This window comes from Lissotriton helveticus, chromosome 12 (genome assembly GCF_964261635.1).
Source record: "Lissotriton helveticus chromosome 12, aLisHel1.1, whole genome shotgun sequence".
Classification (NCBI taxonomy): domain Eukaryota; kingdom Metazoa; phylum Chordata; class Amphibia; order Caudata; family Salamandridae; genus Lissotriton; species Lissotriton helveticus.
The window spans coordinates 869068828-869095140 of record NC_136073.1 but is presented as its reverse complement, the minus strand read 5'-3'; the positions used below and the strand labels follow the sequence as shown (position 1 = coordinate 869095140).

General features: G+C 45.7%; 1 protein-coding gene across 1 annotated transcript in view; it reads left to right on the top strand.

Annotated features, from left to right (window-relative positions):
• Window positions 1–26313, top strand: part of LOC144799874 (beta-1,4-galactosyltransferase 1-like) — a 292530-nt gene that overhangs the window by 222611 nt on the left and 43606 nt on the right. The window contains exons 2-4 of the mRNA XM_078671475.1: window positions 2702–2821; window positions 21597–21832; window positions 26007–26194. Of these exons, the coding sequence (XP_078527601.1) occupies window positions 2702–2821; window positions 21597–21832; window positions 26007–26194 (544 nt within the window). The remainder of the gene's footprint in view (window positions 1–2701; window positions 2822–21596; window positions 21833–26006; window positions 26195–26313) is intronic.

Genomic DNA, 26313 nt, shown 5'->3' with positions numbered 1-26313 from the left:
TATTTTGTTTCATGAATCCGGGGTTTGGACAAGCGCTGTAAAGGCCAGAACTCTTTTGTTCCAAAAAACCATAATGGCCTTAAAGACTTTTATAAAAAAGCTGGGCAAAAAACCAATAAGAGAAATCCTGACTATATATAATGCCACATGTACATCAGTAGCATTGTATGGTGCCGGTCTCTGGGGGTATTCGAACGTAGAACCAATTCAAATAGCCGAAAACAAATTTTCGAGGGATGTCCTAGTGGTACCACAAAGTGTTTCGACTTACATTTGTCATATTGAACTGGGACAACACCATATTTCGGATATAATTAGAACACAACCCATCCTCTTGTGGCATAGGGTATGGACAACTAACGAATGTGTCATGAATCGGGTTATGTTGCAGGACGTATTAAAAATGGAAAATGTGGGTAGACTTGATTGGCTAGTTTACGTCAAAGGTTTTTTGACTCAAATTGGTTGCCGCCAATACTATGAGGACCCACTTACCATGGGGAACATACCTAGGAAACTGCTGAAAAAAATATGTTTAGAATACCTCGAAGACAAGAGAAGGCGAGAGGAAATGAGCAAAAAGACAGTTACCTCGCACATCTTGTTATTAACTGGCAACAAAGTTCAGCCATATTTAACTCTCCCGATGTCTAATTATGACCGATTTCTCTTGACCCGTTTTAGATTAAACATACTTTTTAGACTCTTGTCCTTCCCAGAAATGAATTAATGGTTGCAAAATTTACCCACTTGCCCGTGTGATGATTCCTCGCCCCAATCTGACATCCATATTTTATTTTTCTGTAAATTTTATATTATGCCACGTAGGAAACTCATAATCCCATTCCTTAAAGAAATGAATTTAAATAGATGCCGTCCAGCCTTTTTAGAATTTCAGAGACTGCACATGGTTTTAACTGTTGCTGTAGTTTTAAGATTTTTTAAACTTGTTTTTAAATTACGGAAAACAATTGGTGATGTTTAAATAAAATGAAATGTAATAGACTTGTCACTTCTTAAATTTCCCTGTGTAAGATTGTAAATTTCATGTTGCTGCTTTTATGGTTTTAACCGAATAAAGTACTTTTTGAACTTTGAACTTGAACTGCAGATTTTGAGATTGAGGGTGTGGGCAGACATGTGTTCTGCGCTCTTGGAAGCACGCGTTTTCTGCCAAGATTTGGACTTTATAACATGTTCTCATTTAAGATGGAAATAAGAGAGCGGGAGAGACAGAGAGAAAGAGAGAGAAAGCGAGAGGAGAGAGAGAGAGAGAGAGAGAGAGAGAGAGAGAGAGCCTGGGAGTGCTGCGTGCATGTGCACGCAGTCACATCCATCCACCAACCACCACACCAATCAACCCCACTAAGGTAGGAACACATCCACTAACACAGAGGGAGACGCCCACCCTTCCATTAAAGTACAATGAAATGCATTGGGGCATTAACAAGGGGGCGTTGAAAAGGGGGCACACTGGGGTACAGGAATCTCAAAAATAAGGTGCAAGCGAGGTTAGCTATAAAAGGAATTAACTATTTCACACTAGATAAGGGCACATGGCTTTTTCAAAGTAAATTGTAGAGACTACAGATTGTTTCCATGCTCGCATTTGAAAGTGGACAGGGGCACGCCTTACGTGAAGCTGTGCCACTGTCCTGCTAAAATCACCCACTGCACAACAAACATTCCTCTTTGGCTAACACTTTCTTCAGTTACAAGAGGCAAGGACATTAAATCAGAAATCCTACAATGCCTAAACAATACCCCAAATGAACAACTCCTTAAGACACTACATTGATATCAGACCATACCAGCCCATGAATTCTAGGTTAACCATGCATCGCAGAACAACATTGAAAACTCTGATGAAGATGAGCAAAGATCGAATGTAGAAAAGAGTGAGAGACAGAAAGAGAGAGCGGGAGAGACAGAGAGAAAGAGAGAGAGAGAGAAAGCGAGAGGAGAGAGAGAGAGAGAGAGCCCAGGAGTGCTGCCTGCGTGCGCGCGCAATCTGCGCTTTTTGAAAGCACATACTCGTGCTTGTGGCACTCCCCTGCATGCTCCCGCAAGGTGGATGCCGCCACAAGCACGAGTATGTGCTCCAAAAAACCAGAGCGACGGCTAAAGGACCTCCTATGCAGCGCATGCGCACTGCGTAGGCGAGACCTAACCAGCCCTATACTTAAGGAAAGCGCCTTCAATCAATTTCTTAGTAAATGACAAGACCTTAGATGGGTCGTCCCAAATTGACAGGTTAAATAGGAAACGAAAAGAAAAATTTAAATACACCAGTTACAGAATATGAGCTACGCTGTCTAAAGTTAGACAATCTAAAATAATTGATTTAGTGAAACAGGTTTCCTCCTTTATTTTTTATTTTATATGCGTGCACCAGACTCCCCCCCCCGTTGATGCCAGCCGCCACTGAAATTAAGATACATTTTCTAGCACTGACATGCACATTAATTAAACCATCTAATGAATGATGTCAAAATGCACCTAAAAACCCTTGATGACATCATCACCAAAGGAACTTTCTGGAATGCCTATTGTTGGAGATTGTTAGATGCACAGGATTGGGAGAAGAGAGATATTGTTTCCTCTACGTTGAATTGACTCTTGAAATCTCCTTGTCTGTACTTCTCTCATCATTGGGTAGGCATAAAAGTTTGTTACAATACAATGCTTATTTCCCCCGCAGATGATACACATTTCAGCAGTAGCCCGAAATCCTGGTGGACATCACCCCGAAGTCATCTCGCGGCCACCGATGCAGATGGAAGCAAATTACCAGTGTGTCCCGAGGACTCACCGCACATACGTAAGTCTTCACACCACAAAAGGAAACGTGTGCCGTAAGCATGCAGTGGTTCACAGCTCTAGAAACAAAAACTGACCACGCCAATAGGTTTGTTTCTGTACAGGGTACACGCAGTAGTTGTGCCCAGTCATCAGTACACACAACACATGGCCAAACACAGAAACCGAGAGATTGCAATGGAACAACCTATACTGGCACCGACTTCCGAATTTCCAAGAGTTATACAGGCATTCATGCACACAGACCAATCAACATACAGCCACCCACGGACACCGACTTACCACAACGCGGCAGCTCATCTGCTGGTTTTGTTTTGTTGTTACCTAACCCGTTCGCTGCGCTAGTCGGCCGACCGCTGTCGCAAGCACTACCTCCGTAGTGCTGCGCACGTCCTTTGGCTGACGCGGTCCCGCCCGCGCAATAGAACGCTTTGACTTAGTTCAGACTGAACACCTTTCGATCAACTGGTCTTTATAAACAACTAGGGTTGCACAGAACACCCATGGGATTGTTTCTGTTTTTATACTTACTGTTTTCTATGTAGACTTTAAACATTATGGACAATTTACTAGTATTTTCACACCGCAATAGCTAGAGACTCAAAATTTAACTTTGATCACACAAATGCCTCTATAAGGAACATTTTGTTGTTTTAATTTTGTGTGCTGCAAGAGGTAGGTTGTATTGCACATCAAGGAGATCACGTGGTGAAATGCACCAGAGAAGTAACACGATTCACCAGTTTGTAATTACTTCTAAAGGGTCCTAATATAGTCTGCAAGGCACATCATCTTCTTGTAACTCCTGCCAAAAATTTGCTTTACAGTTTATAACAGTTATAACTAAAATTGAGATTTATCCCTAATCTGTTCTCTTCGACCCTTGGAAAATCATTTTCAAAATTTACAACTTCAATAACATTTTTGTTAAATGTTTTTTGGGAAGGGGCATTTGATCAAAGTTTCTTTTAATTTGTATTTCAGTAAAAACAAAATTGTAAGGGATTTATCTGTCTTTTTCAAGATTGCTCCCCAAGTTAGAGATTTTGCAATCTTTTGCATTTGTAACTTTTGAAAATGTATTTTTCTTGCTTGGCCCGTGCTATATGTCTTAGTTCCAATCTAGTACTGGTTTGTGGAATGCCTTTTCGAGATGAATAGGGTTGGAGTGATTATGGTTTATCCGGTTTACCATGCCACTTTATTGTAATGATGTTGTTGACCTAAATCTTATATATCAACATCAAGGACTTGCGTAAACAAGCATTTGCCAAACCATGCCTAACAATTTAAATGTGGTGTGTTAATATTGTCTTTGTCAAAATGAGTCCAAAGTACAAACCCCATATAATGAAAATGCTCTCTATATCTACATCTATATATATACCGCCACAGACTCCATATTCTACAGACGGGCAACACACTATTCACGTTTATAGTACTCCCAACATAAAGACCATACAGGTAGATTTAATACCTCACTGAAATCAAATTTAGCCCCTGCATTAAAAAGTAAAAATGCTTCTGATTGGCTATCTCAAATTACTCTGAAAGCCAAAGACCTACTATTTACATAAGAGATCACGATGACTCCTCAAGACATAGGTGCAAGAAACATACTCTGGACTAAAAGTGACAACTGCTACCAGGTTCAGAGAGCCGAGTTAAACTAGGGTGAGAACGCGGAGGTGAATTGAGATTGAGGGTCCCAAAATCTAAGTCCTTCCAGGAATAAGATCTGGTTTGGGTGAACCCATCACCAGCTAATCGACTACAAATGGGTCAGAGTGGCTCTTTAAATATGGTGGACGTGACGCTGTTTAAAAAAAGGTGACCGTGAACGAAAGATTCTGCTCCAATTCCCAAAGCATCTAGCTTCATACTAAATCATTTTCTTGTACAGTGAACACCGAAGCCTGAAGAACATGTGCATATCATCTTTATATAAACCTAAAACTGAGGTTTACTTTCATAAAAAGATGTCCTCGCCTAATATTTGCGAATACGGTGTAATATTGCATGGTAGTAAATCTTCTCTTAGGAATTGTCAGCAGGTGTCCAGTGCTGGAATGACCTGAACAATGTGGAAACACCTACACAACTTTGTCTGTGTGTGTATTCACAAATCCTACAATGAAGTATCCCACAGTTGTCAGAGCTTTATTCTTGCTATTTAAAGCAACTTTTTTGCATGATCAATTTTGAATTATGTATGCAAATGAGAATTTGCATATATAACAGGAAATCTATCAGGGCGTATTCATGTAAAGCAGCAGCTGTGACGCCTTTCACAGAACACTGTTGCATATATTTCTGAATTTTAAAAACCTAATCTTAAACATCAGTGTAAACCTACCGGTGCAGATTTTAATTAAAAAAAATAATAATCTTGCTTCTAAACCCTGGGTGTTTACCATTGTATCTTCTATTCAAAATGTTTCAAGCCTGTGAAAGGAAGATCTATTTTCTGTACATGTCTATGTGCTCCTCATGAGAGGGCTGAAGTTTCTCATCACTGGTTTTGCCAGTGCTTGGTGTTGTCCCACTTGCACTGTTTGGGTCCAGATTGTTGAGGCCTTGCACAGTCCTGCTTGATTGGTTGGTGTAACTGCAACAAATGATGCATGGAATGCTGAATGGTGCAAACATTCTCCCTCAGTCAAGAGATCTGGGTTAGATCCATCGTTCTTTTGCCCACTACGCCACCCCAGTTTGGACCCAGCCATGTGCAATGATTGGTTGGTGGACCCCGGCATCAGACACCCCAAGGTCTCGGGTGAAACAGCAACTTTGGGTCATGCACCGCCTGGGTGTAGGTGGACCAGCTCCGGGCCATACAATAGTTTCACAATTCAGGTGCAGGCGCCCCGGTCACACCACAACTTCACAGATTGAGTTCAGTGGCTCAGATCACACTGCATTGTAATGATTTACACCAGGATTTGCACTGGAGAGTCTGGGGCCTGCCCACATTGGGACACACAAATCACTCTGTTCAGTCCTCCACTTCTGCAGACCCGACACACCAGAGTCATGGTGCGCCGCGCTCCTACTGCAAGTCACTCCGCCTGCAGGGTTCACAGGTTCCTTCTCTCTTACAGCAGGAAGCTGACTTCCAAGGTGCATAAGGACAGGTAATTTGCTCTTGTAGAAAAGGGTGGACTCAGATGATGTCCCCACACATCTGGGAAGATGGCTGTCGGGCAACACCATCTCTGGCTGCTAAGTTGTCCTCTGGGTGTTCGGTGGAGCTCTCCCTTTTGTTTAGTCAAAGCAGATGAGATGTGGTTTCACTGTCCGCGCTATCTGAAAGAGACTATTAGTTATGGATTCCTCACCTTAGAATTACCCCCAGGTGTCAGAATGGATCCGGAGAATTTTTCTTCAGCAGTACCCCTGTGCGTCGGTAAGTGCGGTCTAACGACTCCGAGTTTGTCATTGGCGTAGTGATTGCCAGAATGACATTGCGGTATCTACTTAGACACCGCCCTTGCACGCTGATGTCAGTTCTTTCTTTTTCCGCGCCAGCCAGCGCAGCTCCGGAGAAAGAGGTACCTCAAGTCACTTTTTGACTCTCTTTTTTCAACTTTTTGTTGACATCTTTTCGACTCCTGGTGCACAGGGATGTCATCGCGGCTGACCGGCTTCAAGCCTTTTGGCTCCTGCCACAGGCTGATGTCGGTGACGGACCCTCACCTTGTGTGCCTCTTGTGACTGGAAAGGGTGGCAGGCGGTGCACTGCTATAGTTAAGTAGGTTCAAATTGAGTTGAGCGATGTGGTGGGTGCACAAGTGGGTAGTGTCTCCAGCTGAAACACTACTGAAATTGACGAAGTTGTGTGTGCATAAACATATGCAGATACATCCCCACTCTGGCACTCCGGTTGGACAAAGAATGTCTTTCAATGGTTGATCATTCAAAATTTGAGAATTTATTGAAACAACATGTTTTTTTCATGAGGTCGATATTCAATTCATATCAATCCAGTGTTGTTAATTATTTCAAGAATGAGGAACATTCAAGGTGCATAACTCCACTCCGATGCATTTCGGGCGATGCCCTTTCTCAAGGAGTGCTAGAAAGAAGACAAAGTGGTGTAAGGATAGAAGGGTAAGGGGCGCTGTCATGAGCTAAGTAATTTAAAGTGCCTATCAATGAGTGAGGAAATTTGGACATTGTTTGATGGCGAGGGGGCGAGTGATAGGTGGTGCCGGCTAATAACTCAAAAAGGGTGTGAGCTTAACGGTAACAGGGTGTGAATGACAAACATTGCAACGTAGCAGATTAACAGACGGTAAATGACTTACTTGGAGTTAGATGTAACGCTGCGCGTTACTGACAGGTACTGAAACGGGTGATGGACGCTGAACGCGGGAAGTTCAAGTTTAAGGAAATGGACCTAGGGGCGTGAGGTAGAAAGAAGACTGAAAAGCGGAACGGGATGGGCGGAAAAACGAGCTTAGGATAAGAAGGGATTATGGCGCCATCTTGGAGTGGGGAAAATAAGAAGGGGACGGGTGAAGATATGGTGAAAATGTGGGGTGTGGGTGAAACGTAAAAAAAGTTAAATGAAACTTAGGCAATAAAGAGAACAATGACAATAAAGAGAACAATATATACAATCTGACACATTATAAGTAACAGCTATATTCGAAACGGTCATTAAGGCCAAAAGGCTTCTGGGTCTGTAGGCGGAACATCCATTCGAGTTCTCTTTTTAATAGGAGTTTGTTGTTATCAGTTCCTTCTTTTTTATTGACAATTTCAAGAATGATGAATTGCAGTTGAGCAATGGTGTGACGGGCTTCCAGAAAATGCATAGCTATGTTGGATTTGGTGTTTTTGAGTCGGATGTTTGACTTATGTTCATTTAAACGTGTCTTAATTTTTCTTTCTGTTTTGCCAACATACAGTTTGCCGCACGGACATTTCAGGGCATATATTAGGTTGCAAGAGTCACATGTCCCATTCACTTGTAGTTTAATGGCGTTGCCTTTCATAGGGTGACTAATGATATTGCCTTTAATTACACAGTTACAATGGCTACAGTTAAGGCAAGGCTGGGTACCTTTGTAATTTTGGGCTATATTGGTGGGTTTGGATAATATCTCTTTGATGTTTTTGCTTCTGGTATGTGCAAACAAGGGTAAAGGTTTAAACATGTCACCAAAGTCTGGTTCAACTTGAAGAATAGGCCAGTGTTTAAGAATGATTCTTTTGTAGATGTTACTGACTGTTGAGTACTTAGATACCAAAACTATTCGTTGTTGTTCCTTAACAGGTTGTTTAGTGAGAGCCTCTTGTCGCGATATTTGTGCCACACGAGTTTGTGCCTCAGTTAGAACTTGTGTTGGATATCCTCTATCCAAGAAACGATTGTGCATTTCTTGCATGCGTGTTTTCATAATTTCTTCATCGGACACTATACGTTTGACACGTAGTAATTGAGAGAAAGGCAAGTGCTTTTTTTCAGGGACTCTTGATGATAGCTCTGATAATGCAATGTGTTGTTGCGATCAGTGCTTTTTCTGTGAAGATCCGTGGTGATGCCAGTTGAAGAGATTTTGATATTGACATCCAAGAATGTTATTTCAGAATTGCTGATTTGCCAAGTTAGCTTAATGCGTTCATCCTTTGAATTGAGGTGACAAAGAGATTGTTCAAGGGATTCTTTTACGTTTCACCCACACCCCACATTTTCACCATATCTTCACCCGTCCCCTTCTTATTTTCCCCACTCCAAGATGGCGCCATAATCCCTTCTTATCCTAAGCTCGTTTTTCCGCCCATCCCGTTCCGCTTTTCAGTCTTCTTTCTACCTCACGCCCCTAGGTCCATTTCCTTAAACTTGAACTTCCCGCGTTCAGCGTCCATCACCCGTTTCAGTACCTGTCAGTAACGCGCAGCGTTACATCTAACTCCAAGTAAGTCATTTACCTCTTGTGACTGGAGCATGACCACAACCCGAAGTCATGCTCCGACTGCCAGACAATGGCCCTGAAGTCTTTGCAGGAGCTGTCTCGAAAGCTTCTGGAGGCCCGGCAGTCGGCTCCGCACCGCTCGAGGTTCGGGTTAAGAGGGGGGTCATGGGACCGGCCGCAGAGTCATCACCACCACTCCTCATCAAAGTCTTCGGATAAGTCGAAGCGCATGAAAAAGGCGAAGAAGCAACGTCGCTCTTCGCGTTCTCCCCGTCCGGCGGCCGACATGACACGGGATGCGGAAGGTATTCACCCAACTCCGTCCGCTGAGCTTTTTGGGGTCAGTTCCGAGCCTCCCAACCTTCCTGGGAGCCGGAGCAACCCCTGCCCTTCTTCGTAGCTTTTACGAAGCCCTCTACTCTATCTTTGGGCAGCCCGACTCCGCCAGCGAGCCTTCGGGCCCCGCAGACTCAGCTCAGGGTTCTAGGCCATTGATGCCGGCGGCTTCAGCTCCGGTGCCGCAGGGCCCCCAGGGATCCTGGCCTGGATCCGGATTGGCGCCGGTTGACCTAACAACACCTCCTCTGGTGCAGAATCCATTGGCAACACCTCCGCCCCCTCCAATGCCTGTTGTGTCCCCAACCGACATCCACCCCAGTCTCCCACTCGATGTGGACTCGGAGCCGGACCGGAGGTGACCGACGTCAATACTGGCGCCGACCTGTACTTTTGTACTCTTTTTCTCCCCTGGTGTCCCCTATTGCCCTGAGTGGAGGGTGAGGAGGACTGGGAGGGGTCTGTGGACCGTCTGGCAGACCAGTTGGATGTACTGGACTGGAGAGAGGAGTTGGGTGAGGCCAGTGGTATGGACATCTCCCCAGAACTTGGCATGCTGTCTCCTCCTACCGTGGCTATGGAGGAGGGTGCATCATATGCAGTGGTGTTGCACCCTCCAAGCCCTCCTAGTCTGATCTTGCAGGCCCACCATTCGTCAGAGGGTGGCACGATCCGCCATCACCTCCCCCACTGGCTCAACATTACTTCGGACAGGTGGATTTTGCAGATAGTCGGAAGGGGCTACTCCCTCCACTTCGAGACAATCCCTCCCTCCATGCCACCAACAATCCAGTGCATGTCGGAGAATCACTTTGACCCTTCTCCGCCAGGAAGTGACGGCTTTCTTGGCCAAGGGAGTATTCTAGCAAGTTCCTGCCCAGAAGAAGGTTGTGGTTGTTATTCCCACTACTTTCTGGTGCCCAAGAAGGACAAGGGCCGGCGTCCTATCTTGGATCTCAGGAACATCAACTACTTCCTCCGGAAGGAGAAGTTCAGAATGTTGACATTGGCTCAGGTCTTGTCTGCCTCGACCCTGGGGACTGGATGGTAGCGTTGGACTTGAAGGATGCTTATTTTCAGATCCCCGTCCTGCCGGCCCACAGGCGTTCTCTACGGTTCATGGTAGGCCACGATCACTTTCAGTTTACCGTGCTCCCCTTTGGCCTTACCAGCGCTCCTTCACGAAAGTGATGGCAGTGGTCGCAGCTCATCTGCGAGATCTGGGGTTCCAGTCTTTCCCTATCCTGATGACTGGCTGTTAAAGGCGGGCTCGTCCCAGGCTGTCGTCTCCCACCTCCAGACTACAGCGGACCTCCTGCATTCACTGGGGTTCACCATCAATGTGCTGAAGTCACACCTGATTCCCTCTCAGAAGCTCCTTTTCATTCGAGCGGTTCTGGACACAGTGCAGTTTCGGGCTTATCCTCCCAAACAGCGAGTCCGGGATATTCGGGATAAGATTCCAATCTTTCAGCCTCTATCCCGGGTTTCGGTCAGAATGACCCTGAGGCTACTGGGCCTCATGGCCGCCTGCATTCTTTTGGTGGACTATGCCAGGTTGCATATGAAGGCTCTGCAGTGGGACCTGAAGTTCCAGTGGGCACAGCATCAGGGAAATCTTTCTGATTGCATCCAGATCTCAGAGGGCACTGCACACCAATTGCAGTGGTGGCTAACCAACCAGGATTATGTCAACGGCAGATCCATCTCCCTTCCCCAACCAGAGCTCACAGTGGTGACGATGCATCACTTCTGGGGTGGGGCGGCCACATGGTGGGGACGGAGATGAGAGGCCTCTGGTCTCCGGCAGAGTCCGGGCTCCATATCAACCTTCTAGAGCTCAGGGCGTTTCGTCTTGCACTGAAGGCATTTCTTCCTTCCGTCAAAGGAAGGGTAGTGCAGGTGTTCACGGACAACACCACTGCCATGTGGTACTGCAACAAACAGGGCGGGGTGAGGTCGTGGACCCTATGTTAAGAGGCTCTTCATCTTTGGACACGGCTGGAACATCAGGGCATGTCCCTGGTGGTTCAACATCTGGCAGATTCACTGAACGCCAGAGCGGACAGACTCAGCAGCCGGTGTATGATGGATCACGAATGGCGTCTTCACTCGGAGGTGGTGAAAGGTCTCTGTCAGCAGTTGGGAGGGCCTTGGTTACATCTAATTGCCACCGAAGAGAACGCGCAATGTCAGCAGTTCTGCACGTTGGAATTTCCAAGGCGGCACTCGCTAGGTGACGCTTTTTGTTGCGAGTGGAGTTGCCGTCTTCTGTACGCCTATACCACTTGTACCCAGAGTGCTGAAGAAAATCAAGCGCGACCAGGCCCAAGTCATTCTTGTGGCTGCGGACTGAGCACGAAGAGTCTGGTATACCGAGCTCTTGCACATGGCCATCGACCCTCCGATCAGACTGCCCTTTCAGGAGGATATTCTGTTGCAGCAGCAGGGGACGGTCCTCCACCCGAACTTGTCCAGCCTCCACCTCATTGCGTGGAGATTGAGCAGCGACAGTTGACAGCTTTCGACCTTCCTCCCGAAGTCTGTAATGTTATCTTGGTAGCCAGGCGCATCTCTACCAAAACGGTATACGCCTATAGATGGAACAAATTTGTGCAATGGCGTACAGCAAAGACTGTGGATCCCCTTTCTGCCCCCCTTTCAGAGGTTCTCCTCTTCATTCTTTCCTTGGCCCAGCAGGGCTCTGCTCTGGGCACTCTCAATGGCTACCTTTCGGTCATTTCGGCCTTTCGTCGCCTTCCAGATCAACCTTTACTTTTCAAGACCCCTCACTTGCTTCCTCCTGTCCCTTTCGTAATGCCCTAATGGGACTTGAATCTGGTTCTGACCTATCTTATGTGCGTTCCTTTCGAGCTGCTACATAACTGTTCTCTCAGACTTTTGACACTCAAAACTGTCTTTTTGGTTGCTATTACCTCTGCTCGCAGGGTGAGGGAGCTTCAAGCTCTTTCTTTCAAACTCCTTTCCTGGCTGTTCATCTGGACAATGTTGTCTTTCGCACTAGGCCTGCTTTCATTCCCTGAGTGGTTACTTCCATCCACATAGGTCAGACCATTACTTTGCCCACCGTCTTCCTGGCCCGCATCCTTCTAAAGAGGCGGAGAAGCTCCACTGTCTGGATCCAAAACATGCGCTTTCATTCTATCTGGATCGCACGAAACAATTCCGGGTGGATGACCAGCTCTTTGTTTGCTATGTGGGCTCCAAGAAAGGGCGGGCCGTGCAAAAGCAGACCATCTCTCAATGGGTCATTCTTTGCATCAAAATCTGCTATTCCTTAGCGAAGAAGGAACCTCCAGTGGGGCTGCGCGCCCATTCCACCAGGGCGAGGGCAGCCACTACTGCTTTGGGAGTTGGTGTCCCTCTTCATGACATCTGCCAGGCAGCCACGTGGGCTTCATTGCACAGTTTCACCAAACATTACTGCCTGGACAGCCAAGTCCGGAGAGACAGCTTCTTTGGCCGCTGAGTTCTCCAGGACTTTCTGGTGTGACCTTAGTTCGCAGACTCACCTACGTGGTTGGTATTGCTGGGGTATCTATTCTAAGGTGAGGAATACATAACTAATAGTCTCTTTCAGATAAACAAGTTACTTACCTTCAGTAACAATATATCTGTAAGAGACATATATTAGTTATGGATTCCTCTCTACCCCACCCATCCTCCCTGTTCTGCGAACCCACTTCTAGGGTAACGGACTCCCTTTCAGGGCCCTAGTTTTGTGCACCAGGGGTCAGTGTCTTGCATGGCTCTGCGCTTTTGGCGTGGAATGTTGTGTAAAGAACTGACATCAGCGGGCAGGGGTGGCGTCTATGTAGATACCGCAAAATAATTCTGGCAATCACGATGCCAACGACGAATGCGGAGTCGACCGATGCCACCTACTGACGAGCAGGGGTACTGCTGAAGAAAGATTCTCCGGATCCAGTCTGACGCCTGGGGGAAATTCTAAGGTGAGGAATCATAACTAATATATGTCTCTTACAGATATATTGTTACCGAAAGTAAGTAACTTGTTCTTGAGAACCAGTTTGTTGGGATTCTTCTTTCAAGTGTTGTCTTTAGTTTGCTCTCCAGACACAGTGTTTGCATAGAGTGATGCTCCTCACAGTAGGCTAGCGTCCAGCATGGAGCACCCAAAACAGAGGGGGAACATCCTTTACAATGCGGATGTTACCCCGCAGTTCTTTTACGACGCGTCTTTTACAACGCAAGTCGTAACCACGACTTGCGCTGGAGGGCGCTCTAAGATAAGGAATAGTAGATTTACTATTCCAACACCTTCCCTACTGTACTTAAGCTGATGTTGGAATAGTAAATTAAACTATTCCTAAGTCCGCACCCCTACAGCGCAAGTCGTGGTAACGACTTGCGTTGTAAAAGACGCGTTGTAACGGTACGCGTGGTAATACCACGCGTTGTACCGTCGTACATCCAAAACAGAGGAATAAAGAGGTGCAGGCTTTCTGCACCTTGCTAGTGCAAGCCACACTGAAGGATGATCAGTGGGAAAAACAAAAGGCTGCCCTTACCTAAGGAATCCCTTTGAGCTTGAACAGCCCCACCATCTACCAAATGGCAGTGCTTTAGGAAGACGCATTAGCAACTCCTCTCAGCAACATGCCTGATCTAATTTCTACAAGAGCCTTGTCTCCTCTTTCCCCAAATAATGTTTACGCCTCCTAACTTTAGCTTCAGGAACGTCAGGAATAAACATCCGTTGTCTGGGGAAAACATCTACTCTGTCCAAAATGGACCCCAAAGGCCTTCATTGCTCTGGTTCACTTATATGCACAATGCATGTAACATGCACGCCACATACTTGACCATGCACAACATACACTTGAGATGTTAGTGCTAGGATGTGTGTTGGTATGTAGAAGCAGAACTCTACAGGAATGGGCCAGGAGGTCTCCACTTCTATGACACAGATAAAAGTAGGCTAGTTGCAGCTAAGCATTCATAAAACACAGTAGGTTGGCACCACCATCTAGTGCATGGGTGAAGGAAATAGGTCTCCTCTCGGAGCTCACCACTGCTTTTCCATGTATTCAATGCTCTCCTTTACCTTCTCTTGGGTGTCAGGTCAAACATAGGTGGAAAAATAATTGCACTGGCCTGTGGGGTGCCACCCAACTCACTCACTCACTCACCCATCCACCCAACCACACACTCAGACACCCAACCAACCAACCACCCACCCACCCACTCAACCACATACTCACCCACTCATCCACCCACCACCTCACTTACCCATCCACTCACTCACTCATCCACCCAACCAGCCACCCACCCACTCACTCATCCACCCACCCACTCACTCATCCACCCACCCACCCACTCATCCACCCACCCACTCACTCATCCACCCACTCATCCACCCACCCACCCACTCACTCATCCACCCACCCACTCACTCATCCACCCACCCACCCACTCACTCACCCACCCACCCACTCACTCATCCACCCACCCTCCCAGTGTGAACTGCTTTGGAGCAGTACCACATGGTTGAGCACTCACTGGAAATATATAAGATGGGCTCAGTTTTGCTATGTCAACTCAAGACTGTGAGAAGTTGGCCTGGTAAATGCTGTCCACTAATTAAAGTGTGTAACGAACAACAAAGTCTCAAGGGTATCGTTTCAAAGGACAATTATACATAATCCTGTATAATTAATTGTGTCATTACACGTATATGTATAATTTTCCTTTGAAACGATACCCTTGAGACTTTGTTGTTTCTTACAGATTATTGCCCTGGTCTCTTTAGAGTTTATGGGCTGCCTCCTGTAGTCTGTTACCACCAATTAAAGTGGGCACCTTACATCAGTCCAAACAACCCTTATTGATGATTAGTTTAAAGACAACCTTTATAGAAAGCTATCCTAGTGATAGCTGTGGAGAGCAGCCTTCAGGGTAAGTCTCGAAGGAGTGTAAAGCAGCTTGTTTTACCAGATCAGAACCCCCTGAATAACCAAAGGAAAGGAGAACCACACAAGAGATATATAAAATATATTTATTTATTGCTAAACACTCTCTACTAACCTCTATACGAGATTAGAGCACAAGGCACACAATACTTAATCAATAGAATGACAATACACAATACACAGTGGGCTCCAGAGGGAGACCGAATGATATACTAAAAGAAATGGTATAACAACAACGACTTCACTAGACACAGTGCCTAGGGACCCCAAAGAACCACCCCAAGGAGTGACACAGGGAGCCCACGGAGGACGGGTGCAGTGAGTGTGAACACAGACGCAAGTTCCGTACAACTCTATGGGAGAGTCGTGGTTGGAAAACCGTTTAAGGACACTTCGGAGTGGACTTAAACCAAACCCTTTGGAACATAGAATGTTCTAAGGCCAGCACCCGTGTGAGTACCGAAGTACCTGTGTTACCTATTCCAAGGGAGCCGGGTGCATAGGGGTCAAGTGGTGTCGGAACCCTTTGTCGTTTTCAATGGCGTTACTCAAAGAAGTGCTGCTACCGGAAAGACGAAAAGTGTCCGGTGGAATCCAAGCCTGGATCCGAGGTGAGAAGAACCTGACAGCAGAGGGGACGGAGTCTGGGTCTCTTCAGGGTGACCAGGGGCTCGGTAGACGAATGTCCACCGGTGTCTGGTGCTTCAGGTGTAAAGATTGGATGCTTGATCCTGCAGCCACGGGGATCAGGAGACGTCGACGATGAGCAAAGTCCGGAGTTGAGCTGTCCCATGAGGGGTGCCGAGTGCTGAGGAGTCAGTGTCCAGATTGAACACCACCAAGCCTTGGCAAATGCAACCCACGTGGGCAGAGGAAACACGTTAGGGTGAGGACCAGCAAGGTCCTGGAGACTCTCCAAGCTATGGGGACTCAGTGCACGTCTGGAGCAACCAGGGAAGCCCAAGAGAAATCAAAGTTACCTTCACAGGGACCCACAGGCCAACGGACCAGGGATCGCGAAGGGACCTCGAGCTGCATCACGGAGCACTCTTGGAGTGAGGCCAGAAATCTTCAGTTGAAATACTGCTTGGGGTCAGGTCTTCATGTAGTCCAAAGCACAGCCTAAGGGATCGCCAAAAAGCATATGCTGCTGCAAAAGTACACAGTCACAGGAGTTTGGGTTGCACGGGCCCCACAAGGGATACTGGTCTCAGAATTGCTGAGAGAGCAGATCGACCTCCGACACGCTCAGGAACCCACCTCCTGTGTTACAGAAATCTTCGGAGTCCTCAGGAGCGCGGGAGATGCAAACCGGTCAGATACATTAAGGTGCCTGCTTCAGCAGGGGAGTAACTTCTTTACTCCAAGGGAGAGTTCTCTGACGTCCAGCGTAGTGTAGATTGTCGAAGTACTTGGTTTCTACTTGCAGAGTTTAGTCCAGGTAAAATCTAAAGTCCTGTAGTCAGATTTCTTACTTTATAACCAAGGAAGGGGTTGGACAAACTCTGGGGACCCACCTATGGTAGGGTCAGGACAGAGGGGTGGTTACAACAATGTCCTTTGTCCAGTTTCATGCCAGAGCAAATGTCTCCTGCAACTGGTTTGAGCTGGACTATGCACAGGGTCAGCAAATGTGCCCCCAGTGCAGGCTTTCAGGCACTCTCAGAGTGCACCCACCCTGCCCCAATACACTAAATCCTGTCTGGGAGGTGGTCACACCTCCCTGTGACAGGAAACCTATTGCCAAGCCTTCCCCTGCTCGAGCGCAACTCAGCAGCAGGAGGGTAGACTCGTGTCTGTGGCGGGCAGCATCCATTTTGCGATGCTCAGGTCGAGAAAGCTGGTATCGGGTAGACCAGTGACCCACAGTAGTGGTTCCACGAGGGAGTTACTGGTGTGGAGGTATGATTCCAAGGTGTTTGGCACCAAACACAACATGATGTTTCTAAGCAGCTGTTTTAAAGTTAGCATTTACCGCGAGGTTATAATGCACTTAAGTATATATGGTTTGGTTGCATCACAGACAACCCCGGGGAATAGATTCCGAAGGCTGCAGAGGGGCTCTGCTCATGCAGGGCACCCTCTCATACAAAACCCAGGACCCTGCCTTCAGACCTGCCATAGGGGTGACTGATAGGTTTATATGTGCAGTGATTTAGAATAGACATAGCTAACCTATATCTAAGTAAGGGGTAGCAGACCTGTGATGTCAGTTTGAATGGTCTCTCAGGGGTGGCATTATACATGCTGCAGCCCCTGGGAGGCCTCTGGGGTACCTATGCCCTGGGTACATGGTGTACCATATACTATGGACTGATAAGGGTACCCCAGTATCCAATCTGGAGTGTACCTAAAGTACATGCAATCAATTTGGAGGAGAAAGCAGCTAGGCTGGGGTCCTGGATAGCAGGATCACAGTCAGTCTAAGTCGAAAACAGCGCTACATCAGCAAAAAGTGGGGGTAACCATAAGAAGCAGATCCTACTCTCCTACAAAGACTATGTATTAGAACATTGGAATGTGGAGTACTCAATTGAATACAATGGAGTGCTCCGGGCTTCTACGAGCTGGTAGAAGCCCACAGAGCAAGGTCCAATGCTGCTGCTGTGAGCAAAGGCCTCTCGAACCCTGAAGGGATTTAAACCCCCTTGGGCTCCGAGAGGCCTTTGTTTTCAGCAATTAGAACATTTTGCCCTCTAGAGGCGGAATGTTCTAATAGCCTTAAAGCCTTCCTAGCGAGCTCGATGGGCCATTAAAGGCCTGCTCCCTTGTTAAAGGGCAGAGTGGAAGGCTGGAGCAGGCCTTTATTGGCCAGTAGAGCCTCTAAGGCTATATTATAAGCTCTTCGGTGTGATACAAACGTCTACACGTTTCAGTCCCCTTAACCCCTTGGGTGCGGCCGCGATTCTGCGTCTGTGCGGCCGTTTTTAAGAGTGGGCGGGATCACGACGGCACCCAGCCGTCATCAGCACACGCCCACCCTGATGCATGACGGGCGGGGGCCGTCATCAGCATAGAAGGGGTTAAAGGGGTTAAAGGGGTTAAAGGGGCATTCTGGTGAATGTTGCAATAGATCTCACAACCCAGCTGAAATCAATGAAAGCAACATTCTAGAACAGCAATTGTTGGTGATTTTTAGAGACTCAAATCTGGGGAAAAATATCTGCTTTTTCCCCCCAAACGGAATGGCCCATTTCAAGGGCCTGTCGTTGAATCCTGGTTCTTGGTCTTGACAATGTAATGAGGGTGGTCATTGATAATATGTCTTCTTGTTTTATCCGTTGCAATTCACATCATCACAATATTGGCTTCCCGAGGGCCTGATCCTGCTTATACGTACCAGGCAAGGTGCGGGCTCCGCACTTCAGAATGATTGCATAACTCTAGTTACCATTTTCTCTTCCACATCCCATTAAATGGATCCTCCGGTTGCTCAGAGCTTTCTTCCATCACACTTGTTCTTTTTAACATCTATTTTGATCAACCTGCCGCCCTCAGTTGCTGTCATGGCTTTCATTTTTATGTGCACCTATTCTTTTGAGTCTCCAAACTCTTGAAGCTACCACCTGCCTCAATTCTGCCGTGTGGACCACAAGGTGGTGTAAAGGCAGCAACTTGGTGGCCATGCATTTGAGAAAGAAACAAATTTATGCTATACAATCCCTGAGTTATGGATTCTTGAAGGAGATGGGGAAGAGAACCAGAAGATGGAAAACATTTTGCCATGTTACAAAAAATAATTAAAGAAAATTGGCTTGTGAGATTTCCCGAGCATTCTAACCTCCTAACCACAAATGTTCACAATGCTGACGATTAAGTGTCGCCTGTTTAGGCACCTGCTCATATTACTGTAAAAGATTTGACCACATATCCCCCGTCCTCAAAAATCTCAATTGGCTCCCAGTTGAAGGAAGATCCACTTACAAGATTGCTTGCATCACTCACAAAGCTCTTCACCAAAACACCCCCTCCTACCTTGCAATCAAACTGAAAAAAGCAGGTTGCTCCAGGTCCCTGAGGAGCAGTAACTCCCTTCTTTTAATCCCACCCAGACTAACATGTCAAAAGACCCAATCCCGTGCATTCTCTGGTAATGCTCCTACCATCTGGAACACTCTCCCCAAGGACCTTCGCTGCAACCCCTCCTACTCTCTTTTCAAAAAAGAACTCAAAGTACTTCTTCTCAACAAATATTGGGGTATCTAATTTTACCAACTCTGACCTTGTCCACTCTCCTCTCTTTTCCTAGCTCATTTAGTGCAATACTATATCCCTTGTTGAAATTTTCACATACTGTTAATTTTATTCTATTTTGTCTTCTCAACTTGTAAATTACTCTGAATGCAATATTTTATTCCCTTGTGAATTTTCTGCATTTTGTAACTCCACTGTAACATGTTTACCTCCCTTGTAAAGCGCTCTGATACTCTTGGGTCCGAGCGCTATATAAAACCTTTGAAATAAATACAATAAATGTAGGCAAATTGTCAGTGTTAATCTAAAAATGCTACAGTTTCTGATTTTTAGGTGGTTGGGCTCTTACCGTCTATTTTTAAATTTTAAGCCTGGTGCATTCAAATGCAGAAACACAACTTCTATTATGAAACTTTGAATTAAATGTTTATATTGCACCAGACTGTGCAATATAAATGTGGTTAAGGATGCACTAGATAGAAGAATATTTTAACAGTTCAATTTTTACTATCCTGTGTCAATTTTCCTGTAGAGGATAAGAAGGACCTTCTATAAGGATTTGTTTGTTCTGTATAAGCCAGTTTCTAAAGAACTTTTATATCCGTATTTTGCCAGTCTCCTGGAATGTCACAACTTGGTGTTTTAAAGGTTAAAGGCATTTTCTGAGCAGTAAGTGCATTTTGTTGCTTTAACCGCTACCGCGCTACAGCGTTTTCCCGCTGTGCACTGATTTTTTTAAATCGCGCTGTTTATGACAAAGGCAGCTCGTCATCCGCGTAGCGCAGGTAACGCCCATGACGAGATGGCTTTGTCATTAGCGTCGAAGGGGTTAATACTGTTGTTTGCTACTTGAAGCAGCTCGTGCACCAGTTACTCAGAGCTCATCCTTTCTAGTTCTGACTCTTTGCCTTTAGATTGTAATTCATGATACACACCACCAATTGGGCATCTTGCCTAAAGTAGTTTATTTAATTTGTCTAGTGTCCAACATGTTCCGGTAACTGATGTAGACAAATAAATGCTAGTAAATATTTGCTCAGGTCTAGCCTAAATAAATAAAAATACGTAGACGCAATTTCTCAGGTAATCCCCCAAAAATGTTTTCGAATTTTCTGGCTAGGAGAAGTTTGAAGCAGTTCTACCTGTTTCTGTTTCTGTTTTTTTGGGTGAGGTTGGAGCACTTCTTTAGCCACCGGAATTTCCAGGAATGTGATTAAGTGGTGTCATGATTGAGGTTTAACCCTATCCATGCTGCAGTCGGCCATTGGCCGACGGCAGCACTACCTCGCTGGTGCTGCCGTCGGCCAATGGCCGACGCGGCTCCACCCGTTTTGCGGAAGTGCCGCACTTCCGCAAAACGGGCGGCGCAGCCAACGAATTAAAATAGGGGAGCACAAGGTTTCAAAGGACTTCTTCTGAAAGCGTTGTGAAGTTGTTTTAAAAAGCATTGGAACCATTAGAAGGGGTGTAAAGTTTACATCTCAATATTAAATTCTTACAGAAGTCAGCCATACAAAAAGTTTCTACGTATAACTGTGTTTTCTTTAAAATTCCTATGCTGAATTTTCTTTTGCAAGATGGCTTTGCCCTTAAGAGATTTTGTAGAGTTTACAAAACTTCACCAAAATGTTGTAACTTACGAAAATTGCTAACGTTGAACATTTTTGCAGTAATTTAAGTTGTATCCGTCTCGAGGCTCTGTTGAGGAAACGTTGCATCATGCAGGAAATCATGAATAGATGCTAAAGCATGGGTAGATGAGGGCGCACTTAAATCTTTTATGCAAGTTCCCAGATTTGAAAAATCGATCCCTGGAAAGATTGTGGATAGAGTTGATCTCGGCAAAAAGTCAAGTTTGCGTTTTTCTTCATGGACCTCGCTGTAATGTCTATACCTCGTACCCAGATCGTTTTCCATCTTTATTTAAAATTCAGAAAATAAAGTATACTTTCTATGTGAAGGACACACAATCTTTACACTTTCCCCACTGATCGGCGATGCCCTTATCCTTCGATATCAAATGATGCAAAAAGTTAATGTTAAACTAGTAGTGGGTAGAAAATGGGAAAAGTCAATGAAAAACTCTGAAAGATAAAAAAAACAATTTTTACATAAAAATAAAGTGAAAATTAAAAGACTGTAAGAAAACAAATGTCATGAATATTACTTAATCACAGTACACCCTCAAAATAAACCTAAAAGTTGTAGATAATCCTTTGTATAGAATGGCTGATTACCAACAGCCTCTTAACTTTAAAATAGTGTTTACTGATTTTTGAAAGAAGTGCCTTATCTCTGGTTGAAAGCAAGTTCTTTTTTTTTTTTTTCTTTAATTTGTTTTACTACACATTTGTATCTCTTTGAATCACAGTTGGTCCACTAAACATCAACCTGACATTGGTAATCTCGCTTAAAGACGTTATTTTTGCCTATCCAAATGTCCGTACTGGAGGCCATTTTCGTCCTGCAGACTGCGAAGCTCGACAGCATATTGCCATCATCATCCCTTTCCGCCGACGGGAGCTGCACCTTACCATCTGGCTCTTCTATATGCACCAGTTCATGCAGAGACAGCAGGCCGACTACGGTGTCTATGTCATCGAACAGGTCAGTTGCCGTTATCTTGACAGTGTACAAGTAGCTTAAGTTTGAGTATTCTATTGGTGGTTTTTGTTTTTTGGTACTTGAAGAAAATTATATGTAAAGTGCATTCCTTAGTTTGAGGAAGTGCTATATAAAAATTCTAAGTAAGCAAAAAAAGAAATGGATGAATAACAGGCCCATATTCTGGAAACCTAGCAATATCGGCCATCAAATCCCAATTCTTCTTGCTTATTCAAGAAAAAAGTTGTCAGAACCACTACTTTTCTAAACCAGTAGTAGTTCTTGCTACCTCTACTGTTCCTGTATTCAGACCCCCCCAACATATAATTTCAAGATGGACTCAGTACCATTACTGACGAATATCACCCCGAGAGGTCTACCCACATTTGAGATCAACTTCAATCGTAATAGTTGAACGGTCTACTTAATTTGCGTGCTTGGAATGGGAGCCACTATGGAAGAAAAGCATGGCGTCCCAGAATCCTCCGGCAGACCCTAACCCCATTTGAGCCTGCTTTGAACACAAATGTACACCGGACAATCGATAGGTACTAGAAGAACTGAAGCGCAAGGGCTTACCGGGGATGCAGCACGTGGTGGGTGCAAGAGGTCTTTGACTCGTGTTGCTCTGATCCGGGATGCCAGTCTCTTAACCACACTCGCTAATGCATACAGGCTCTAGATAAAAAGTATCATTCCTTTCTCATCACTGTTACATTTTATGTATGTGTTTCCGCTATGCAAAACAAATGCTATTCAGTGGAAAAATTGTGTACGCATTATTTCTGATTTATACTTATTACATTTGATTTTAACTATGTTTTAAGTCAGAGAAATAATAGGCTGCCCTGAATATAGACCATCCACTACCCGCTTATTACAATTTTTTTATTTTATTTAATGTATCTATTTATGATGCAGTTTTATATTCAGCGTACACAACTCATTGGGGATAAGAGCAGTTTTCATGGGAAGAGTTTCCTACTGCAGAGAAGCTGTTTACATACGAATGGTTACAAAGAAAATCCCATATGAATAAAATCAAAATGCATAGGAACATTTATTAGTGCAATTGTTTTAATACAAGCTTCATAAAAAATAAATGGTTTCTTCAGATTATAAACTTGCAGGTAATAGCAAAGGGTGTCCACTTCTTTAATCTTGTATGAAACATCCTTCTCGACCAAAAATGGCCAACCAGATCTCCCGCATGGGTTCAAGAGAGGTTGAGGTGTGTAACCTGGCCAGCTCTCTGTATAGTCTAGTCTTCCATTGTGAAACATGGCTGTCACCATGTAGAACAGTTTCTCAATTTTTTCTATAACTGTTCGCTTATGAAAGTGCCTGGTATTGGTTTCAGGGTAGAAATGAACACAGCATTGCAAGACGATATCTGATAGAGACTTCTAGTCGCAGATTCCTTAACTTAGAATTTTCCCAGGCGTCAGACTGGATCCGAAAGATTTTTCGTGAGCAGTACCTCTGCAGGTAGTCAGTGGCATTGATTGGTTCTGCATCCATCATCATTAGCGTGTGCCGGACGTGACGTCGCTGTACCTATATACACGCTACACAGGTGCGCTGACATCAGTTATTTTCTTTCCGCAGTAACCAGTGCTGATCCGGAGAAGAGCTTCCCTCTGTCACTTTTTGAGAGGCGTTTTTTCTACATTTGTCAACTTCTTTTGAGGTTTAACTCCTCGTGTGTCGAGGATGTCCTCGCTCAAGTCGTGTTTTAAGTCCTGCGGCTCCTGTCATCGGCTGATGTTGGTTGATGGACCCGCAGCTCGTTTGCCTGTGGTGTCTGGAACTCGACCATGACACCAAGACATGCTCCGATTTGCCGGGCCATGGCTCTGAAGGCTTAAGAGCGGCCCCTGAAGCTGTTAGTGGCCCAGCTTGCGACTCCGCAGAAATCAAGATGCCGGTCAGGGGGAAGGTTTTGGGATCATTTGCGGAGCCGGAAGTCCTCTTCATCCTGCTAGAAGTCGTTGGGACATTTAGGAAGGAGGCATAAGAAGAAGAGTAAGAAGTTGAAGGGTCTGTCGGCTAACAAAGACGAAGGATCCTTAGCGTTCTAGGCCTCGTTCTCCAGAACCTGTGCATCGGCTGACTCCGCACCTTCCTGAATTTTCCAAGGCCAGGGAGACCCCGCCCAGCTAAAACAGTTCTCTGAAGTCATGTGCTTAATTTTTGGGCAGTCCAACCCAGACGACGCACCTTCGGGCCCCCTCTAGTTTTTCGCTGAAGGCTCCGGTGGACTGTACAGATCCATTGCTGGATTCAGATCAGTGCCAGTACAGCCATCTAACACTTACCCGGCGCTGGCCCGTGCCTCCCAGATTGGAGCCTGGGCCTTATTTTTATCGGCTAGGCCTCAGGGAAGAATGGGACCCTTTAGAGTACCAGCCCTATGATGAACAGTGTGTGGACCTGGTTGGGACACTTCTCCAGATGCTGGCAAGCTTTCTCCCCCTTCTGTAGTTATGGAGGAAGGGACATTGTATGCAATGGTGGTGCATATGCCGTCTGAGGTCCTTGACCTTCAGTTGCCCACAGTGGCAGTCAAGACTAATCTCTTGACAGAGGTGTTGCAACTGGGAGTCTCCACATCGGAACCCTTACTCCCGTTCAATGACGCCATCCTTTTGGGTACCTAGTCCAAACCCAACACAGGGGCTCCAATGAACAGGATGATTGCCCACCACCATCGCCCCACACCTGGTGACCCAAACTTCCTCACCCTACCCCTGAGAGCTTGGTGGTCTAAGTCTTCACCTCTCAAGGCGCTTTCCCTACCACACCCCTGCATAGGGAATCCAAGAGGCTGGACTCATTTGGGAAGATGTTTTCTTCCACCGGCATGGCATTGCGTACCGTGAACACTGCATGCCTTTTGGGCCAGTATTCCCACAATCAGTGAGCTATGGTTGCACAAGTGAGGTCCCAGATGAGGCCTGGACTGCACTTGTGTACCCTTTTGTCACGAGGCCTCTGGATGTGATTGGAATGCCCGAGCGTTTCCCTGGTAGTTCAATATATGGCTGGTTCTTTGAACCCAGAGAGGACAAACTCAGCCAAAGATGTCTAGCATATGCATTTGTGATCGGAGTCTCCATCCGGAGGTGGTGCAAGGCTTCTTTCAGCAGTGGAGAAAGCCTTGGCTAGATCTGGGCACCACCACCGAGAATGCTCAGTGTCAGCAGTATTGCGTACTGGAGTGTCCAAGGCAGCACTCACTCGCAGACGCCTATCATCTCTAGTGAAGCTCAGGCCTCCTGTGTGCCTTTCCGCCCATACTACCCCTGCCCAGAGTTCTCAGGAAGGTCAAGAACGACCAGGCCCAAGTTATCTTTGTGGCTCTGGACTGGGCACGGAGTGTTTGGTATCCCAACTTTTTGAAAATAGACATCAATCCTCCGATCAGGCTGCCCCTACAGGAAAATCTTCTGTCGCAGCAGCAGCAGCAGCAGCAGCAGCAGGGGAAGGTTCTCCACCCGAACCTGTCAACTCAAACCTGTCCACTTTCTGCCTTCTCACCTGGAGATAGAATGGCAACAGTTGACCCCTTTTGACCTTTCTCCCGAAATCTGTAATGATGTTATTCTGGCAGTCAGGCGTCCCTCTACCAAGACGGTGTATGCCTGCCATTGGAAGAAATTTGTGGCATGGTGTGCAGAAAAATCTGTTGACCCCCTTTCTGTCCCTCTTTTTGAGGTTCTGCTTTTTGTCTCGTCTCTTGCCCAACACGGCACTGGTGAGGGCTGTCAGTCTACCATTTCTGCCTTCTTGTGGTTACCTTCTTTGTTTACGTCCCCTATTATACATAGGTTCCTTAAGGGTCCTACTCATCCCATCCGTCCTTCGCCATTCATTATTCCTCAATTTAATTTTGAGTTTTTTGATGTTTGCTCCTTTTGAGCCTCTACACAATAGTCCCCTCAGGTTTCTCACCTTGAAAACAGCCTTCCTTGTGGCAATTACATCTGCCCGCCGAAAAATCTTCCAGATCCAGTCTGACACCTGGGGGAAATTGTAGGGTAAGGAATCTGCGACTAGATATAGTCTCTACCAGAAAAGGGGCTACCCGAAAAGGGGCTACCGAAGGTAACTAACTTGTTCTATGGAATAAGAATGTAGTATAATACCTCAAAACATGTTTTAAATTTAATTTCAGTTTGGTAACACAACGTTTAACCGAGCGAAGCTGATGAACGTGGGCTTTGCAGAGGCTTTGAAGGAATACGATTACAACTGCTTCGTCTTTTCAGACATCGACATCATTCCCATGGACGACCGAAATTACTACCGATGTTACAACAATCCCCGACACATGGCCAATGCAGTCGACAAGTTCAAGTTCAAGTAATATATGTTTATTTATGGCTATTTTTTTAGCAAGCATTTAACATGGCAATTTAAGCAATTTGAGCACTGTGCACTTATGTTGTAAGGCAACTATCTGAGTTTTAAGGAGCCAGTAG